Source organism: Hemitrygon akajei, chromosome 7, assembly GCF_048418815.1.
Source record: "Hemitrygon akajei chromosome 7, sHemAka1.3, whole genome shotgun sequence".
Taxonomy (NCBI): Eukaryota; Metazoa; Chordata; class Chondrichthyes; order Myliobatiformes; family Dasyatidae; genus Hemitrygon; species Hemitrygon akajei.
Window position 1 is genome coordinate 140687219 of NC_133130.1, and position 19669 is coordinate 140706887.

Here is a 19669-nt window from a genome sequence, read left to right on the forward strand (position 1 = left end):
GGGAGAGAGACTGGGTGGGTGGTCTGTGGGAGGTCAGTGGGAGAGAGACTGGGTGGGTGGTCTGTGGGAGGTCAGTGGGAGAGAGACTGGGTCAGTGGACAGTGGGAGAGTGGGTCAGTGGGAGAGAGAGTGGGTCAGTGGGAGAGAGAGTGGGTTGGTGGTCAGTGGGAGAGAGACTGGGTGGGTGGTCAGTGGTTGGTGGGAGAGAGACTGGGTCGGTGGTCAGTGGGTGGTCAGTGGGAGAGAGACTGGGTCGGTGGTCAGTGGGAGAGACTGGGTCGGTAGTCAGTGGGAGAGAGACTGGGTGGGTGGTCAGTGGGAGGTCAGTGGGAGAGAGACTGGGTCAGTGGGAGAGAGAGTGGGTCGGTGGTCAGTGGGAGAGAGACTGGGTGGGTGGTCAATGGTTGGTGGGAGAGGGACACTGGGTCACTATCTCCCTGTGACTTGCCAGGTGTCTGCAACTTTGAAACGGGCATGTGTGGCTGGAGGAATGTGCTGGACCCCAAGAAGGATCATGTGGACTGGAATTGGAACAGTGGGAAGGTGCCCAACCATTTCCAAGTACCAAATGTTGACCACACCCTGGGCACCAAGGAAGGTGAGTGGCCTTGTTGGGAAGCCAGAAGTGCTGGTATAGGAGTCACTACCCCTTGGATGTGAGACTGTTCCTGAACCAGTTCAGGGGTCCAAGGATTGGGCCAAATACATCAGCCATACAGTGAGGGTGATGAGCAGATTGTGTTCACATTCACTCCTAGGCTTTGTCTGTGCCACAGTCACCTGTGTTCAGGGTCTCTGCGGTCCCTCTCTGCCTGTACCCAGGGCAGTGGAGGTTACAGACCATGGGTCTCTGGGGTCACAGGAATACCCAGGGGTAAATGAGGTCACACTGCACTGGAGTCTGTGGGGTCACAGTCTGTACCCAGAGTCAATGGGGGTCATCGTCCGTTCCCAAGGTCAGTCTGCTCAGGGTCAGGGGAGGTCACAGTCTGCCCAGGGGTCACGGTTTGTGCCCGGGGTCAGTGGGATCAGAGACTGTACTGAGATCAGAGGAGGTCACAGTCGGAGCTGGGGGTCACTGGGGAAATCTCCCTCAGCTGACTGGGGGAGGGTGTGGTGGGAGATGAAGGAATGAGACATAGGTGCACTGGTGCACACATCCCACTTGACACGGATCTGTTGATCTTCTGGTCAGGTTGAGCCCTGCCTCCCACCCAGGAATCACTCCAGTGCCGATCTGGTCAAGTGCCAGCCAAACTCCTGCGCTGGCTGATCCAGAGTAGGAGGCACGGTGTTGCCGCTGAATTCCTGCGTCACCCTCAACCTTCGGTCTCGTGGCGAGCTAGCGGTCAGTCCTCTCACCCTTCACCCTGACCCATTGTTGGAGTGTGGGGAGCTGCGGCTGTGGGCAGCTTTGGCCTCTGGAACGAGGCTTCCTCCACCTGTGGATCCAATACAGACATGGAGCCAGTGGCCAGCACCAGGTCTCTCATTATTATCACACAAGTTCGCTTGGGTCCTGTCCAATATTCCCTCTAAGGTGTGTGTGTGTGTGCAAGTACATATATTCTGCTACCAGCGCACAAAGGAATTTAAACTGTGCACAAAAGGTTCTCACCCTCTACCTCGTTGGCATCTAAAGTATATTTCACGATCGTACACAACCGCGTTTCCTTTTCCGGTTTCTGATGCGGACAGTGTTGACAACATTGAGTTTGTGATGATTTGTCTGCAGAATGTAGAACTGTTTTCATTGAAGAAATTATTGATTCATTAAGTCGAATTCCAAAGAAGCAAAGGGTGTGAAGCGCGGAAGAACTGCTCGTTCATTTAAAGTGGAATGGCTTAACGAAACAGTAGAAAAGATTTGATGTTATTACATGCTGTAGTACAGTATATGAGAAATAAGACTTATTGATGTGTAGTATTTTATTTCTTTTAAACAGTGAACAACAAACTGGACTTGATAGTTTATTATCCTTAGAATAGCTTCAGATTTACTTCCACTTAAAAATACAGTGCGCTCATGTTGTTGTCACTGGGCAACAATTGCACTGCAGAAGGTATTTGCGCAAATTGGTCATTACGAATTAGAGGGAACATTGGTCCTGGCTGGTGACACTTTCCCACCTACTGACAGCACTCATACCTCTTTCTATATCTGTGGTAGCTACTCATCAAATACCTTTGTTCTGCCCGCTGTAGAAGGAAGGATCTCTCAGTGGCCAACCATTTTTGTTTGACTTTGCTTTCCCAATCCGACAGTCTGTCCATGGCCTCCTCTATGGCCACGAGGAGATCAAACTCAGGCTGGAGGAGCAACAATATTCCATCTGGGTAGCTTCAATCACTAAGGATCCCCACTACCCAGGACATGCCCTCTTCTCATTGTCACTGCCAGGAAGGAGGTACAGAAGCCTGAAGGCACAGACTTGGCGATTTGGGAACAGCTTCTTCCCCTCTGCCATCTCAGAATCAGAATCAGGTTTATCATCACTGGCATGTGACGTGAAATTTGTTAACTTAGCAGCAGCAGTTCAATGCAATACATAATCTAGCAGAGAGAAAAATAATAATAAATAAAATAAAACATCATAATAAACAAGTAAATCAATTATGTATATTGAATAGTTTAAAAAACATGCAAAAACAGAAATACTGTATATTAAAAAAAATTTTGGTAGTGTCCAAAGCTTCAATGTCCACTTAGGAATTGGATTGCAGAGGGGAAGAAGCTGTTCCTGAATCGCTGAGTGTGTGCCTTCAGGCTTCTGTACCTCCTGCTTGATGGTAACAGTGCGAAAAGCGCGTACCCTGGGTGCTGGAGGTCCTTAATAAAGGATACTGCCTTTCTGTGACACCACTCCCTAAAGATGTCCTGGGTACTTTGTAGGCTAGTGCTCAAGATGGAGCTGACTAGATTTACAACCCTCTGCAGATTCTTTCAGTCCTGTGCAGTAGCCCCTCCATACCAGACAGTGATGCAGCCTGTCAGAATGCTCTCCACGGTACAACTATAGAAGTTTTTGAGTGTATTTGTTGACATGCCAACATCTGATTCCTAAATGGACATTGAACCCATAAACACTACCTCACTACTTATTTTCATTTCAGTTTTGGTATGTCTTGTTTTCATTTAATTATTTGATATACATACTTACTGTAATTCCATTCTTTCCTGTATTTATCATGTATTGAATTATACTGCTGCTGCCCTTTTCTCAATGTTACCATCAGGTAGGATTCTGATTCCGATAACAAATTTCACGACATACACTGGTGATCTAAAGCCTGACCTGATTCTGATTCTGACCTGACAGAATCAGAACATCGATTTCCCTAACTTCCAGCTTACTCCACTTTCCCCCCTCTCTCTGGTTACCCTCTCACTTCTCCTCACCTGCCCATCACCTCCCTCCAGTCCATCTCCTCCTCCCCTATTTCCCATGGTCCTCTGGCTTCTCCGATCTTCCATATATCACCTCTCAGCTTCTCATTTCATCAGCACCTCAGTCTTCCTCACCTGGTCTCACCTATCACCCGACAGCTTCTCCTCCCTGTGCTCCCACCCCCCACCTTCTTACTCTGGCTTCTTCCCCCTTCTCGATGAAAGAGCTCAGACTGAAACATCAACTGTTTGTTCTTTTCCATAAGTGCTGCCCCCCACCAGCATTGTGTGTGCGTTGCTAGATTTGTGCACATTGAAGTGCAATGGGATGTGCTTGGGGCTAGGAAAGGTACTATATAAACAAAAGACTTCCCTTTTGTTCCAGGTCACTACATGTTTGTGGACATTGGAGCGATCAAAGTTGAAAAGGAGGCCTGGCTCTTGAGTGAACACCTCCCTCCGACCAAAGGCTCGTGCCTTAGGTTCCACTACCGCAGCAACATCAACAAACACCTCAGTGAGTTGCTTCATCTTCACCATACAACAGCCCCGAGCACTGATTCTGTCACTCCAGGGGGGTCAGTACATGGGGACTGTACCCCAGTGAGTGTCAGTGTGTGTGTGGGACTGTACCCCAGTGAGGGTCAGTGTATGTGTGGGACTGTACCCCAGTGAGGGTCAGTGTTGTGTGGGACTGTACCCCAGTGAGGGTCAGTGTGTGTGTGGGACTGTACCCCAATGAGGTTCCATGTGTGAGTGGGACTGTACCCCAGTGGGTGTCAGTGTGTGTGCGACTGTACCCCAGTGGGGGTCAGTGTGTGTGGGACTGTACCCCAATGAGGTTCCATGTGTGAGTGGGACTGTACCCCAGTGAGTGTCAGTGTGTGTGGGACTGTACCCCAGTGAGGGTCAGTGTGTGTTTGGGACTGTACCCCAGTGAGTGTCAGTGTTGTGTGGGACTGTACCCCAGTGAGGGTCAGTGTGAGTGGGACTGTACCCCAGTGAAGGTCAGTGTACAGGGGACTGTACCCCAGTGAGGGTCAGTGTTGTGTGGGACTGTACCCCAGTGAGGGTCAGTGTGTGTTTGGGACTGTACCCCAGTGAGGGTCAGTGTGTGTGTGGGACTGTACCCCAATGAGGTTCCATGTGTGAGTGGGACTGTACCCCAGTGGGGGTCAGTGTGTGTGGAACTGTACCCCAATGGGGGTTCCATGTGTGAGTGGGACTGTACCCCAGTGGGTGTTAGTGTGTGTGGGACTGTACCCCAGTGGGGGTCAGTGTGTGTGGGACTGTACCCCAGTGAGGGTCAGTGTGTGTGTGGGACTGTACCCCAATGAGGTTCCATGTGTGAGTGGGACTGTACCCCAGTGAGGGTCACTGTGTGTGTGGGACTGTACCCCAATGAGGTTCCATGTGTGAGTGGGACTGTACCCCAGTGGGTGTCAGTGTGTGTGCGACTGTACCCCAGTGGGGGTCAGTGTGTGTGGGACTGTACCCCAATGAGGTTCCATGTGTGAGTGGGACTGTACCCCAGTGAGTGTCAGTGTGTGTGGGACTGTACCCCAGTGAGGGTCAGTGTGTGTTTGGGACTGTACCCCAGTGAGTGTCAGTGTTGTGTGGGACTGTACCCCAGTGAGGGTCAGTGTGAGTGGGACTGTACCCCAGTGAAGGTCAGTGTACAGGGGACTGTACCCCAATGAGGGTCAGTGTTGTGTGGGACTGTACCCCAGTGAGGGTCAGTGTGTGTTTGGGACTGTACCCCAGTGAGGGTCAGTGTGTGTGTGCGACTGTACCCCAGTGAGGGTCAGTGTTGTGTGGGACTGTACCCCAGTGAGGGTCAGTGTGTGTGTGGGACTGTACCCCAATGAGGTTCCATGTGTGAGTGGGACTGTACCCCAGTGGGGGTCAGTGTGTGTGGAACTGTACCCCAATGGGGGTTCCATGTGTGAGTGGGACTGTACCCCAGTGGGTGTTAGTGTGTGTGGGACTGTACCCCAGTGGGGGTCAGTGTGTGTGGGACTGTACCCCAGTGAGGGTCAGTGTGTGTGTGGGACTGTACCCCAATGAGGTTCCATGTGTGAGTGGGACTGTACCCCAGTGAGTGTCAGTGTTGTGTGGGACTGTACCCCAGTGAGGGTCAGTGTGTGTGGGACTGTACCCCAGTGAAGGTCAGTGTTGTGTGGGACTGTACCCCAGTGAGGGTCAGTGTGTGTGTGCGACTGTACCCCAGTGAGGGTCAGTGTGTGTTTGGGACTGTACCCCAGTGAGGGTCAGTGAGTGTGTGGGACTGTACCCCAGTGAGGGTCAGTGTTGTGTGGGACTGTACCCCAGTGAGGGTCAGTGTGTGTGGGACTATACCCCAGTGGGTGTCAGTGTGTGTGCGACTGTACCCCAGATGGGGTTAGTGTGTGTGGGACTGTACCCCAGTGAGGGTCAGTGTGTGTGGGACTATACCCCAGTGGGTGTCAGTGTGTGTGCGACTGTACCCCAGTGGGGGTCAGTGTTGTGTGGGACTGTACCCCAGTGAGTGTCAGTGTGTGTGTGGGACTGTACCCCAATGAGGTTCCATGTGTGAGTGGGACTGTACCCCAGTGAGTGTCAGTGTGTGTGGGACTGTACCCCAGTGGGGGTCAGTGTGTGTGGGACTGTACCCCAGTGAGTTTCAGTGTGTGTGTGTGGGACTGTACCCCAGTGAGGGTCAGTGTCTGTGGGACTGTACCCCAGTGAGGGTCAGTGTACACGGGACTGTACCCCCGTGAGTGTCAGTGTGTGTATGGGACTGTACCCCAGTGATGGTCAGTGTGTGTGAAACTGTACCCCAGTGGGGGTCAGTGTGTGTGGGACTGTACCCCAGTGAGGGTCAGTGTGTGTGTGGGACTGTACCCCAATGAGGTTCCATGTGTGAGTGGGACTGTACCCCAGTGAGGGTCAGTGAGTGTGTGGGACTGTACCCCAGTGAGGGTCAGTGTTGTGTGGGACTGTACCCCAGTGAGGGTCAGTGTGTGTGGGACTATACCCCAGTGGGTGTCAGTGTGTGTGCGACTGTACCCCAGATGGGGTTAGTGTGTGTGGGACTGTACCCCAGTGAGGGTCAGTGTGTGTGGGACTATACCCCAGTGGGTGTCAGTGTGTGTGCGACTGTACCCCAGTGGGGGTCAGTGTTGTGTGGGACTGTACCCCAGTGAGTGTCAGTGTGTGTGTGGGACTGTACCCCAATGAGGTTCCATGTGTGAGTGGGACTGTACCCCAGTGAGTGTCAGTGTGAGTGGGACTGTACCCCAGTGGGGGTCAGTGTGTGTGGGACTGTACCCCAGTGAGTTTCAGTGTGTGTGTGTGGGACTGTACCCCAGTGAGGGTCAGTGTCTGTGGGACTGTACCCCAGTGAGGGTCAGTGTACACGGGACTGTACCCCCGTGAGTGTCAGTGTGTGTATGGGACTGTACCCCAGTGATGGTCAGTGTGTGTGAAACTGTACCCCAGTGGGGGTCAGTGTGTGTGGGACTGTACCCCAGTGAGGGTCAGTGTGTGTGTGGGACTGTACCCCAATGAGGTTCCATGTGTGAGTGGGACTGTACCCCAGTGAGTGTCAGTGTGTGTGGGACTGTACCCCAGTGAGGGTCAGTGTGTGTGTGGGACTGTACCCCAATGAGGTTCCATGTGTGAGTGGGACTGTACCCCAGTGAGTGTCAGTGTGTGTGGGACTGTACCCCAGTGGGGGTCAGTGTGTGTGGGACTGTACCCCAGTGAGTTTCAGTGTGTGTGTGGGACTGTACCCCAGTGAGTGTCAGTGTATGTGGGACCATACCCCAATGAGGTTTGGTGTTTGTGTGGGACTGTATCCCAGTGGGGATCAGTGTGTGTGGGACTGTACCCCAGTGGGGGTCAGTGTGTGTGCAACTGTACCCCAGTGGGGGTCAGTGTGTGTGGGACTGTACCCCAGTGAGGGTCAGTGTGTGTGGGATTGTACCCCAGTGAGTGTCAGTGTGTGTGGGAGTGTACGCCAGTGAGGGTCGGTGTGTGTGATTGGGACTGTACCCCAGTGAGTTTCAGTGTGTGTGTGGGACTGTACCCCAGTGAGTGTCAGTGTATGTGGGACCATACCCCAATGAGGTTTGGTGTTTGTGTGGGACTGTATCCCAGTGGGGATCAGTGTGTGTGGGACTGTACCCCAGTGGGGGTCAGTGTGTGTGCAACTGTACCCCAGTGGGGGTCAGTGTGTGTGGGACTGTACCCCAGTGAGGGTCAGTGTGTGTGGGATTGTACCCCAGTGAGTGTCAGTGTGTGTGGGAGTGTACCCCAGTGAGGGTCAGTGTGTGTGATTGGGACTGTACCCCAGTGAGGGTTGGTGTGTGTGTATGGGACTGTAACCCAAGGGGGTCAGTGTGTGTGGGACAGTATCCCAGTGGGGGTCAGTGTGTGTGGGACGGTATCCCAGTGGGGGTCAGTGCATTACAACTGATTACAGCTTGTAAAACTTGATCATATTTGTCAAAAATAATTTCCCTTTCATGAATCCATTTTGACTCTGCCAAATGCTATTATTTTCCATAATATACTCATATTATAAGTGCCCTTTTAGCTATTCCTTAACAACAGAATCCAACATTGTCTTAATGCCAGACTAACTGGTGTGTGATGTACAGTTTCCTCTCTTTTTTCTTAAAATTCGAGGTAACCTTTGTCACTGTCCATACCGTAGGACCACTCTAGAACCTACGGAGCTTTGGAAATGATAACCAGCATATTCACAATCTCTCTGGTCACTGCCTTTTAAACAATTATAGGATCCTGGAGATATATTGCCTTCTCAATCCATTAAATTTTCCAATACTAACTTTTTATTTATGCTCATATCCTTCAGATCGGTTTACTGCGTCTTTTTCCATAAAGACAGCACAAGATATTTCTTGGTTTCGAAGGGATGCTTGTTAAACTTTTGCAAATGTTTGCATTTTCCATTGCCACAGAAGCTCCTAAATTCTGTGCCTATAATCTCACTGATCAATCTCATTTCCCTTCTCTCCTTATGAAAGAGTGGGCCCTCCATTACGAAATTCTGAGGGCCTCCCAATCCTCAGGCTTTCTATGCCTTTGGACAGCTTTTTCCTTTGATCTAATCATATCTTTCATGCTCTTCAAAGCCATGGCTGGAGCACTTTTCCTTTTGGGCCTCTGCGCCTTAAAGGAATGTAGATAATTAGCTGTTTCATGCTTAAATTTAACATAATTTCCAAATCTACCATATGTGGTGCTAGAAAGTTTGTGAACCCTGTAGAATTTTCTCTTTTTCTGCATAATATGACTTAAAATGTGATCAGATCTTCACACAAGTCCTAAAACTGGATAAAGAAAACCCAATTAAATAAATAACAGAATAAAAACATACTTATTCATTTATTTATTGAGAAAAATAATCCAATATTACACGTATTTGTTGGAAAAAGTATGTGAACCTTTGCTATCAATAACTGGTGTGACCCCTTTGTGCAGCAATAATTTCAACCAAACATTTCCAGTAACTGTTGATCAGTCCTGCACATCTGCTTGGAGGAATTATAGGCCATTCCTCCTTACAAAGCTGCCTCAACTCTGGGATGTTGGTGGGCTTCCTTGTGTAATGCCCTGGTTCACATCTTTACTGTTATGCTGTAGGTATTTCATTTAGCAACTCTGTAAGAGCAGTCAGTTCTGCTTTCAGCCTGTTTGGATTATTGTTGAAGATAAAGGATGGTGAGGAATGTGCCATCCAGTTGGGATGGTGGAACTGGGAGGAAGTTTCTTTGGTGAGCAACACTAAGGTTGGTCTTGGGTCTTTTGTTCGGCGGGAGACGAAGAGGGAAGACGCTGGGGAGAACCAGTCGTAGGATATGACCCGGTGGGAGACCCGTTTGTTCGAGCTGGATTGTGGGCAATGTTTGGAAGGTGGTGTGTGCTTTCACGCAGACCGAGGGCCCAGTGTGTGAGTGACAGAGAAGTTCAAGATGAGCTCCAACTTGTGCACATTTGACTGTTTGATTATAATGGGCCCCTTTTGTTTATTTTTCTTTCTCTACTAACCCTTTAGTTAAGTAAGATTCATAAATATAATTCCTTTAGTAGTATGCAGTGTGCTGTCTGTTATTTCTTGGCATTGAGTTGTAACAGGGTTGCAAACTTCACAGCATCCACACAAACTGGGATTTGGGGTAGGAGAGCCGTCTCAGTCTGTTTCTGGAAAAGATGAGGAAGGTCCAGGACATATGTATTCCAAAAATGAAGAAATACTCAAATGGTAAAATAGTACAACTGTGGCTGACAAAGGAAGTCAAAGCTACTATAAAATCAAAAGAGAGGACATACAACAAAGCAAAAATTAGTGGGAAGATAGAGGATTGGGAAATTTTTTAAAACCTACAGAGAGCAACTAAAAATATCACTAGAGGGGAAAAGATGAAATATGAAAGCAAGCTAGCAAATAATATCAAAGTGGATAGCAAAAGTTTTTTTCAAGTATGTTAAAAATAAAAGAGAAATGAGAGTGGATGTAGGACCACTAGAAAATGAGGCAAGAGAAATAATAACGGGGGACAAGGAAATGGCAGATGAACTAAATGAGTATTTTGCATCAGTCTTCACTGTGGAAGGAACTAGCAGTATGTCTGATGTTGTAGTGTGTGAAGGAAGAAAAGTGGGTGCAGTTACTATTACAAGAGAGAAGGTGTTCTAAAACCTGAAAGACTTAAAGGTACATAAGTCACCCGGACCAGATGAACTGCACCCTAGGGTTCTGAAAGAGGTAGCGTTAGAGATTGTGGTGTCATCAGAAATGATCTTTCAAAAATCACTGGTCTCTGGCATAGTGCCAGAGGACTGGAAAATTGCAAATGTCACTCCAATCTTTGAGAAAAGAGGAAGGCAGCAGAAAGGAAATTATAGACCAGTTAGCCTGGCCTCAGTGGTTGGGAAGATGTTGGAGTCAGTTGTTAAGGATGAGGTGGTGGAGTACTTGTTGACACAGGACAAGATAGTACAAAGTCAGCATGGTTTCCTTCAGGGAAAATCCTGCCTGATGAACCTGTTGGAATTCTTTGAGGAGATTACAAGGAGGATAGATAAAGGGGATGCAGTGGATGTTGTATATTTGGACTTTCAGAAGGCCTTTGACAAGGTGCCACACAAGGCTGCTTACCAAGTTAAGAGCCCATGCTATTCCAGGAAAGTTACTAACATGGTTAGAGCATTGGCTGATTGGTAGGAGGCAGTGAGTGGAAATAAAATTATCCTTTTCTGATTGACTGCCAGTGAATTGTGGTGTTCCGCAGGGATCGGTGATGAGACTGCTTCTTTTTATGCTGTATATAAATGATATAGATGATGAAATAGATGGCTTTGTTGCCAAGTTTGCAGATGATATGAAGATTGGTGGAGGGGCAAGTAGTGTTGAGGAAACAGGTAGAATGCAGAAGGACTTAGACAGATTAGGCGAATGGGCAAGAAAGTGGCAAATGAAATGGAAACAACAACGCACACAAAATGCTGGTGGAACACAGCAGGCCATGCAGCAAATGTTGGAAAATGCATGGTCATGCACTTTGGTAGTAGAAATAAATGTGCAGACTATTTTCCAAACAGGGAGAAAATCCAAAAATCTGAGATGCATAGGGACTTGGGAGTCCTTGTGCAGAACACCTTAAAGGCTAACTTGCAGGTTGAGTTGGTGGTGAGGAAGGCAAATGCCATGTTAACATTCATTTCAAGAGGTCTAGAATGCAAGAGCAGGGATGTGATGTTGAGGCTTTATAAGGCACAAGTGAGGCCTCACCTTGAATATTGTGAATAGTTTTGGGCCCCTCAGCTTAGAATAGATTTGCTGGCATTGGAGAGGGTCCAGAGGAGGTTCACAAGGATGATTCCAGGAATGAAAGAGTTATCATATGAGGAACGTTTGATGGCTCTGGGTCTGTACTCGCTGGAATTCAAAAGGATGAGGGAGGATCTCATTGAAACCTTTCGAATGTTGAAAGGCCTAGACAGAGTAGATGTGGAAAGGATGTTTCCCATGGTGGGGGAGTCTAGGACAAGAGGGCACAGCCTCAGGATTGAGAGATGCCCTTTCAAAACAGAGATGTGGAAAAATTTCTTTAGCCAGAGGGTGGTGAATTTGTGGAATTTGTTGCCACATGCAGCTGTGGAGGCCAGGTCGTTGGGTGTATGTAAGGCAGAGATTGATAGGTTCTTGATTGGACATGGCATCAAAGGTTGCAGGGAGAAGGCCTGGAACTGGGGATGAGGAGAAGATAAAAGGATCAGCCATGATTGAATTGGGGAGCAGATTCAATGGGCCAGATGGCCTAATTCTGCTGCTATGACTTATGGTCTTATGGCCTAATCTCACGGGTTTGGCGGGATCAGAGAGTGTCTTCCTTAGACCTACGCTGCCAAGGAAACCAGGGGGTTTCACTTGCTTGAACTGCTTGCTTCAGGTCCTTCCACAACATTTTCATAGAATTCAGGTCAGGACTTTGACTCGGCCATTCCAAAACATGAATTCTCTTCTTTGTAAACCATTCTGTTGTAGACTTACTCTTGTCTTTTGAATCATTGTCTTGTCGCATTATCCAGCCTCTATTAAGCTTTTATTAAGATGGACTGCCACCTGTAAAATTGTCCTGTAAAATGTCTTAATACAATTTTGGACTTATTGTTCCCTCAACAATCGCAAGCTGCCCAGGCCCCGAGGCAGCAAAGCAACCCCAAACCACGATACTCCTTCCACCATGCTTCACAGTTGGGATGAGGTTTTGGTGTTGGTGTGCAGTGACCTTTTCCCTCCCAATATAGCGGTGTGCATTTCTGACAAAAGGTTCAACTTTTGTCTCATCTGTCCACAGTACATGGTCCTGGAAACATTGTAGAATATCCAGGTGGTCTTTTGCAAACTTGAGACGAATAACAATGTTTGTTTTTGAAGAGCTGTGGTTTCCTCCATGGTGTCCTTCCATGAACACCTTTCTTGTTCAGTGTTTTTCATATAATGGACACGTGAACAGAGACCTGAGCAAGTTTTAAAGATTTCTGCTCATCTTTTTCCATTACCCTTGGGATCTTTTTCACCTCCTTCAGCATTGTATGTTGTGCTCTTGGAGTGATCTTTGTGGGATGCCCACTCTTAGGGAGAGTAGCAACAGTACTGAATTTCCTCCATTCGTAGACCATTTCTCTTACTGTGGACTGATGAACACTCGGGTCTTTAGAAATGCTTTTACAGCCTTTTCCAACTTCATGCATCTCTACAATTCTTCTTCTAAGGTCCTCTGAAAGTTGTTTTGATTGAGGCATGGTGCACATAAACAGTTCTTTCTTGAGAAGAGCAGGCTCTTTGTATGTCTTGTTTATAGGGCAGGACACCTCTACATCCCACGCCTCCAATCTCATCTCATTGATTGGAACACCTGACTCCAAATAGCTTTTATAGAAGGCATCACCCCAGAGCTTCACATACTTTTTTCAACAAATACATGTAATATTGGATCATTTTTCTTAATAAATAAATGAACAAGTATAATGAATTTGCATTATTTATTTAACTGGGATCTCTTTGTCTAGTTTTAGGACTTACTTGAAGATCTGATCACATTTTTAGGCCTATTTATGCAGAAATAGAGAAAATTGTACAGGGCTCATAACTTTCTAGGACCACTGTATGCAATCTATATGGAAGCAAGATCCCTATCTCTCCAGCCCTTTACCTTTCCTACCCACCTGGTCTCACCCTTCACCTTCCAGTTAGCCTCCTTCCCCTCCCCCCACCTTTTTATTCTGGCATTCCCCCCCCCCCCCCCCCCACTTTTCCTTTCCAGTCCTGTTGAAGGATCTCGGTCCAAAACATCGACTATTTATTCTTTTCCCTAGATGCAGCCTGACCTGCTGAGCTCCTCCAGCATTTTCTGTGTGTTGCTTTGGACTACCAGCATCTACACACTTTCTCATGTTTATGAAATACAATCTATAATTTTGCTTTGTTTAGATTTAAGACCCTGATTTCAGATTTAACCAAATCACATTGTCTTAGTATAAAGTCTATTATATTATGAGCACTCGTCACTAAAGCTATGAACAACCCCTTTCCAATTAATTAACACACTTTCATAATGAATCATTATTAGCTCTAAAAGTTCATGTAGTTCCTCAGTATTTTTAGATAGAAAGCCATCTCTTTTACGTTACAAGTTTCACCCCCTCCCACCAGTGTGTGCGTGGGACCTGTCCCTCAGTGAGGGTCAGTGTATGTGGGACTGTAGCCAGTGAGGGTCAGTGTACGTGGGACCGTAGTGCGCACACACACACCCCTCCCAAACGGACCCACAAAATCTATGCGCAGATTAAAGTCCCTGGTGATAGCCACACCTCCTGTTTTGCAATTTATTCTATGCCCCACAAATGTCTGGGGCTGTGGAGAACTCCCACCAATGTTTTCTGCCATTTCTCGATTGTCTGAGCTCTGACCACCCCCCCCCCCCCCCCCCGCACTGTATTGCATCCTTTATTATCAGGGCTGCTCGTCCACTTTGCCCTTCTTTTCTCAACAGTCTACTCCCGGGATGTTTAGTTCCTGGCCTTCGTCACAGTGACTGTTGTGTTTGATATTGAGGGAGGGTGCAGAGCCAGCATGCAGGAGATGCAACTCAACTTTATTGAACACCCTGCTTGCCCAGGATGTGAACTCCTCCACGCCATTAACGAGGACCGCCTGTTCTCCATCCGCTCCAACACTTCCTATACCAGAGCGGGTCATGCATCTGTCCCACCACTGAGATATGTATGCTCCATAGCCTAATGGTTTAGGGCAAGCGACTAAAGAGGCAGAGTACTCCTCTCACTTTGCTAGAGTGTTCGGGTAGTCTACCCTGACCTCCATCAGATTTAGTGTTTTTTTTAAAAAGAGTTCTAATGTTGAAAACATTTCACAAAACGAGACTGCTCTTAAAAAATGAATTGGCGGAAAAAGAAAGAGACTGGTAAAAACAAAGAGGAAGTCAGCTTTAATGTTGGTTATTGCTTTTTATGTTTCTGTAAGGAGCACGGGTTATGTGCTATGGGTAGAGTGAACTGGATCATTCAATTTCAGTGGCTATAATTTCACTGTATTTCAATAGACATGTTATGCTTAGCTCGTTTTCCCTTTTTTTTCCGAGAAGGGGAGATGTAGTGGTAGTTAATAGTGTTATTCCTGTGCCACATGGTTAGCTGCTCCCATATGGGAGGAGTTCACAGAGTGTACAAGCAGAGTGATCAATAAAGTTTAGTTGACTAGCCTGCAAGGCTGGCATCCTGGTATCACTATCCCTCAAGAATGAACAGAACAGTGTCCAAGTCCCTGTTTTGGGCACAAGTACCCATTCTGGGACATACCTACAGTATATGTACCCATTTATTCCTATGTGTTTACCTGCCTTGTTATAAATTCTATGTAAGTTCCTATAAAGTATTCTAAGTTTGCTCAGTGAACCATGTGCCCTGCTCTGGCTGCCCTCGGAGAAATCCTCTCTTGTTGGCATTCTTTGAAATGTCCTGACAAATTCTTGGCTCTCATAGCCTATTACTTTGACCTTTCTTTTAACTTTATAGGTTTTCTTAACCAGAACCTCCCCCCACCCCCATCTCTCCTCCTACCAATACCCTGCTATTTAATTTAAAGCCTTACCCACAACCCTAGTTATGTAATTCACTAGGAATCTGGGTCCAGCCTAATTCCAGAAACAAAATTGTGCCAACTTCCTCTTTCTCCCGGACTGGTGCTACTGTTCCATGAATTGACACCATTTCTCCAGCACCAGTCTGGCCATGGATTCAACTCTCTGATTTTATCCACCTTTTGTCAATTTGCATGATGCTCAGGGAATAGCGTAAAGATTATTAACTTCATGTTTCTGCTTTTCAAATTGGACACTGGTTGCTATTCATTCAGAAGATCCTCTTTCTTTGTCCTGTCTCTGTCACTGGTTACCCTCGGTCTGAGGAAGTGCCCTTAACCTTGGAACCAGGCAAGCAACATAACCTGTTCATTGCTGCAGAGAGCTGCCTCTCTAACTGTGCCACCCCTATATCTCTTCATTCCTCTTCCCTCACCAGTTTGAATAATTCCCTGTACCATAGAGCTCCTGTCACTTTGATTGTCCTCCCTGCAGTTCCAGGGGTGAGGCTTCTCCAAAGCTACCACTGGATCTTCATTCCTACCTGACACTCAATCATGTCCCCTGCCTTTCTTGACCGCTAGTTCTGCGTTACTAATCCTCCTTCAGTGCTCCCTTGGTAGGAACCTTCCAAAGATCACCTATAAATCATAGTGTCCAAATCTTGGATGGCAGCTCACCAACTCCGAGCTAAGGTTCCTGAGTCACAGACAATTACTACACGATGAATCACGACAAAGTTTTCTACATTTGCAACATAATCTGCTCTGCCAAGCCTGCATTAAGTTAATTAATTCTTTGAATATAAAGCTACAGCATTGTACTTCCCTCGTTGAAGTCCTTCGCTCCCCTAAGTCCACCCTCCCCAAGACACAGCCCCCTATGGGCAGGCTGTGCTAAAGTACACAGTGCCTCAATAGAATCCATGGACGTCAGCGCCCACTGTTCCTGAATCTGTCCATTTCAGCTAACCATTTGAAATTATTTACCACTATCTACTACATGTTTGCCACTGCAAATGGGAAGAAAAACAAGGTTATGAAAATATAATTATGAAACTAAATTTTATAAAAGTAAATAAGACCACAAGATAGAGGAGCAGAGTTAGGCCATTTGGCCCATTGGGTCTGCTCCGCCATTTCATCATGGCTGATCTAATTTTCCCCTCAGACCCAATCTCCTGCCTTCTCCCTGTATCCATTCATGTTCTGACCAATCAAGTATCTATCGATTTTAGCCTTAAATATACATAAAGACTTGGCCTCCACCGCTGCCCTTGGCAACGAATTCCGCAGGTTACCAACAGGTATCGCCCCCGTGTTGAGCTGAGTGCCCAGTTCACCAGCCTGTGATGTTAATGATCCCTGTGAGTTGTATGAATTGTTTGCAGTGCACGGGCCGTTCAAGGTTTTCCAGTACACACCTGATGAGAGGGAGAAATTGCTCTGGGAGGCCAAGGATATCCAGGATGACAACTGGCGAACTGGCAACATAACTGTGGAAAATGCCATGGAGTTCCAGGTCAGGCCGGGTCTTCCTGCAAATGTTTCTGTTTCTTTGGAAGCCTTTAAGTGAATAGAAACAGCATATTCATGGAACAAGTGTGTCCATTCTGTCTGCCATCCCAACAACTCCCCAAATGCCCCCACCGCAACCTCCCTCCTAATGCTCTCACCTATTGATCTCCCCCTTCTGGTGCACTTTACATGTGTATCCATCCATTCAGTGCTGTCTCTCCACTAGTGTAGCATTCCCTCAGTACTGTCCCTCGGCACTCCCTCGGTACTGTCCCTCCGCACTCCCCCGGTACTGTCCCTCCGCACTCCCTCGGTACTGTCCCTCCGCACTCCCTCAGTACTGTCCCTCCGCACTGCCTCTCCTACTGAGACCCACCTCCTCCACTGCCCCTCCCACTGAACCCCCATTCCCCCTCCCTCAACACTGCCCCTCCCACTGAGTCCCCACCCCTCCACTGCCCCCCCACTGAGACCCCACTCCCCCTCCCTCAGCACTGCCCCTCCCACTGAAGCCCCCACTCCCCCTCCCTCACCACTGTCCCCCCACTGAGACATCACTTCCCCTCCCTCAGTACTGCCCCTCCCACTGTCTGTCAGCACAGTTGCCCCGTTATTTCCACTCCCTCAGCTTTTGACCAGACACTTCAGGACATCAGCCCCTTCACCCTGAGTGTGGGTCAGAACTCCAGGACTAGTACTGGAGTCAACCCTGTGCTGACGGTGGTGCTGACTGGGACTGACCAAGGGGTGGAGTGGTCTTGTCCAGTGTGTGCTGGAGAGAGGCTGGGGTACTACACATTTCAGGGGCTGGTGGAGTTCAACACTGATGGATTGTGTCCTGCCTCAGATTGGTTTTAAAGCGATAAAATCACAGAATCTAACTGGTTACGTTGCCATTGACGACATTGAATATCATCCTGGTGTGAACTGTTATGGAGTACCAACGGATAGCGCTGCTGGAGGTAAGATGGTGTTTAATTAATCTGCTCCCTGCAGCGGGTGAGGTTGTGGGAACAGTCAGAGCACTGACTGCAATGTCCAGCCCAGCTCAATTGTTCCCTCATCATACACTCCCAGGGCATGGGATAAACACAGAGTGAAGCCCCCTCTTTATCATCCCATCACACACACCCAGAGCATGGGATAGACACAGAGTGAAGTCCCCCACCTCTATATCATCCCATCACACACACCCAGAGCATGGGATAGACACAGAGTGAAGTCCCCCACCTCTATATCATCCCCATCAGACACTCCCAGGGAATGATAGAGACACAGAGTGACCCTTCCCTTACACTGTCTCCTCACACAGTCCCATGGCTGAGAGAGCTATGTGGGGCTCTGTCCTCTTTGGGGGATTCCCACAGGATGCACTCAGTGTTTTGCGTGAGCACTTGCTGAAGTTCAGCCTGGAGGGTACTCGGCCACTGCCCTCCACCAGTTCCAGGGCTGGAAGGAGATGGCTCCCTCATGGCACAGAGCAGTGATCCTCTCATGAAGCTGCCCTCCGTCCTCAGAATAGCTGAGATTCACCCTGGCTAGTTTTACATAATCTGACTGGTCCCTCCAAGTCAACATCGCAGGGTCTTTTCCCAGATGGCCAGTCTGTCTGTCCCCTTTCTCTCCCGCAACCGGGAGTCAGTGTTTGACAAGGGGCTTCACCAGTGAGGGACTTCTGTACGCTAAAAGTCTGTAGATCCTTGATGATGTACCTTCATCTTGAGATAGGAGTACATCAGTGAATTGTATTCCATATGTGTGGAGCCATTCTCATGTTGCCAGAGGAGAGGGTTGTTGGATTCAGACTGAGACAACGTAGGTTAGACACAGGTTAAAGCTCTCTCTAAGCTGTCCCGTCATATAGTTCTGGATGGGGATGGTATTGGTTGGGCTCCCTCTGCACTGTCGTATCACACAGTCTCTGGGCAGGGGCAACACAGAGTCTCTGTGGTATACCCTCACACAGCACTGGGTAGGGACAGTGAGGATTGGGATGAGGAGCTCGCTCTGACTGTGGTGTTGTGTGTGACTGCAGGTGCCAGCAACACTGCTGGGATCGTTGCTGCTGTGATCCTCATTCTGGCTGTACTGGTGTGCCTCGCTGTGGCCACCAATTACTGGTATAAAAACAAGATCGCCTGCTTTTATGGAAGCAGTAATGATTCGAGGACGTTCTTTGGGTTTGACAACATCAGCTATCGAAACCGTAACAAGGTATCACTGGCGGTGGGCTGGTAATGGGGAGGGGGGAGGGAACACGCGTTATGCATCCAACAGAGAGAGGCCACACAGTCTCCGGGTGTAAGTATCGGAGAGTATAAATGGAATCATACTGCAGGGTTAATAGAAGCAGTTTGGGAACACTGTACAAGGAGCTGTAAGTCGGTAGGTCCCAGCTGATGTCCCTTCATCTCGAGGTTGGTAGCCACTGTTCAGTTGCTCATCCCTCCCACAGCCCCCGCGCTCATCCTCACAGTTTCATCCAACAATTTCGGACCTATTGGCAAGCTCCTGTTAGGTTCCCCTACCTGTCACACCTGCAGTCACACCCTCTTGTCCCTGGCCACAGAAGTTGGTAGTCTAATGGGTGCGATTGCCTCATGAAGCACTGTTTCTAGGTAACTGGCCCCCTCCCTGATTTATCACAGTTTGAAGCTCAGATTCCAGTCTGATTTGCTTGAGCAATATCACTAATACAATACCCCTCTAACTTCTTTTTATTGCCACTTGCCTAATAACCTAATTGATCTTAAACTCATCAAAAAATCCTGACAGGCCCCGCTCACTTTTTAAAGCTGGTGCTACTCATGACAAGTAACAGCCTCTGAGATCTCAGACTCTGCCTCTTTCACTGTGCTCACTCACTGAGGTGGGTGTGGGTGAGGAATCCCATTGAAACCTATTGAACATTGAAAGGCCTGGATAGAGTGGATGTGGAGATGTTTCCTGTAGTGGGGGAGTCTAGGGTCCGAGGGCACAGTCTCAGAATACAAGGACAACCCTTTGGAACAAAGATTGTGAGGAATTTTTTTAACCAGAGGGTGGTGAATCTGTGGAATTAACTGCCGCAGAGGGCTGTGGAGGCCAAGTCA

General features: G+C 48.1%; 1 protein-coding gene across 1 annotated transcript in view; it reads left to right on the forward strand.

Annotated features, from left to right (window-relative positions):
- The window catches only part of mamdc4 (MAM domain containing 4), a 59291-nt gene that overhangs the window by 37642 nt on the left and 1980 nt on the right, over positions 1–19669 (forward strand). Inside the window, exons 9-13 of the mRNA XM_073052125.1 lie at positions 452–598; positions 3774–3905; positions 16451–16581; positions 17425–17539; positions 18613–18791. Coding sequence (XP_072908226.1) covers positions 452–598; positions 3774–3905; positions 16451–16581; positions 17425–17539; positions 18613–18791 — 704 coding nt within the window. The remainder of the gene's footprint in view (positions 1–451; positions 599–3773; positions 3906–16450; positions 16582–17424; positions 17540–18612; positions 18792–19669) is intronic.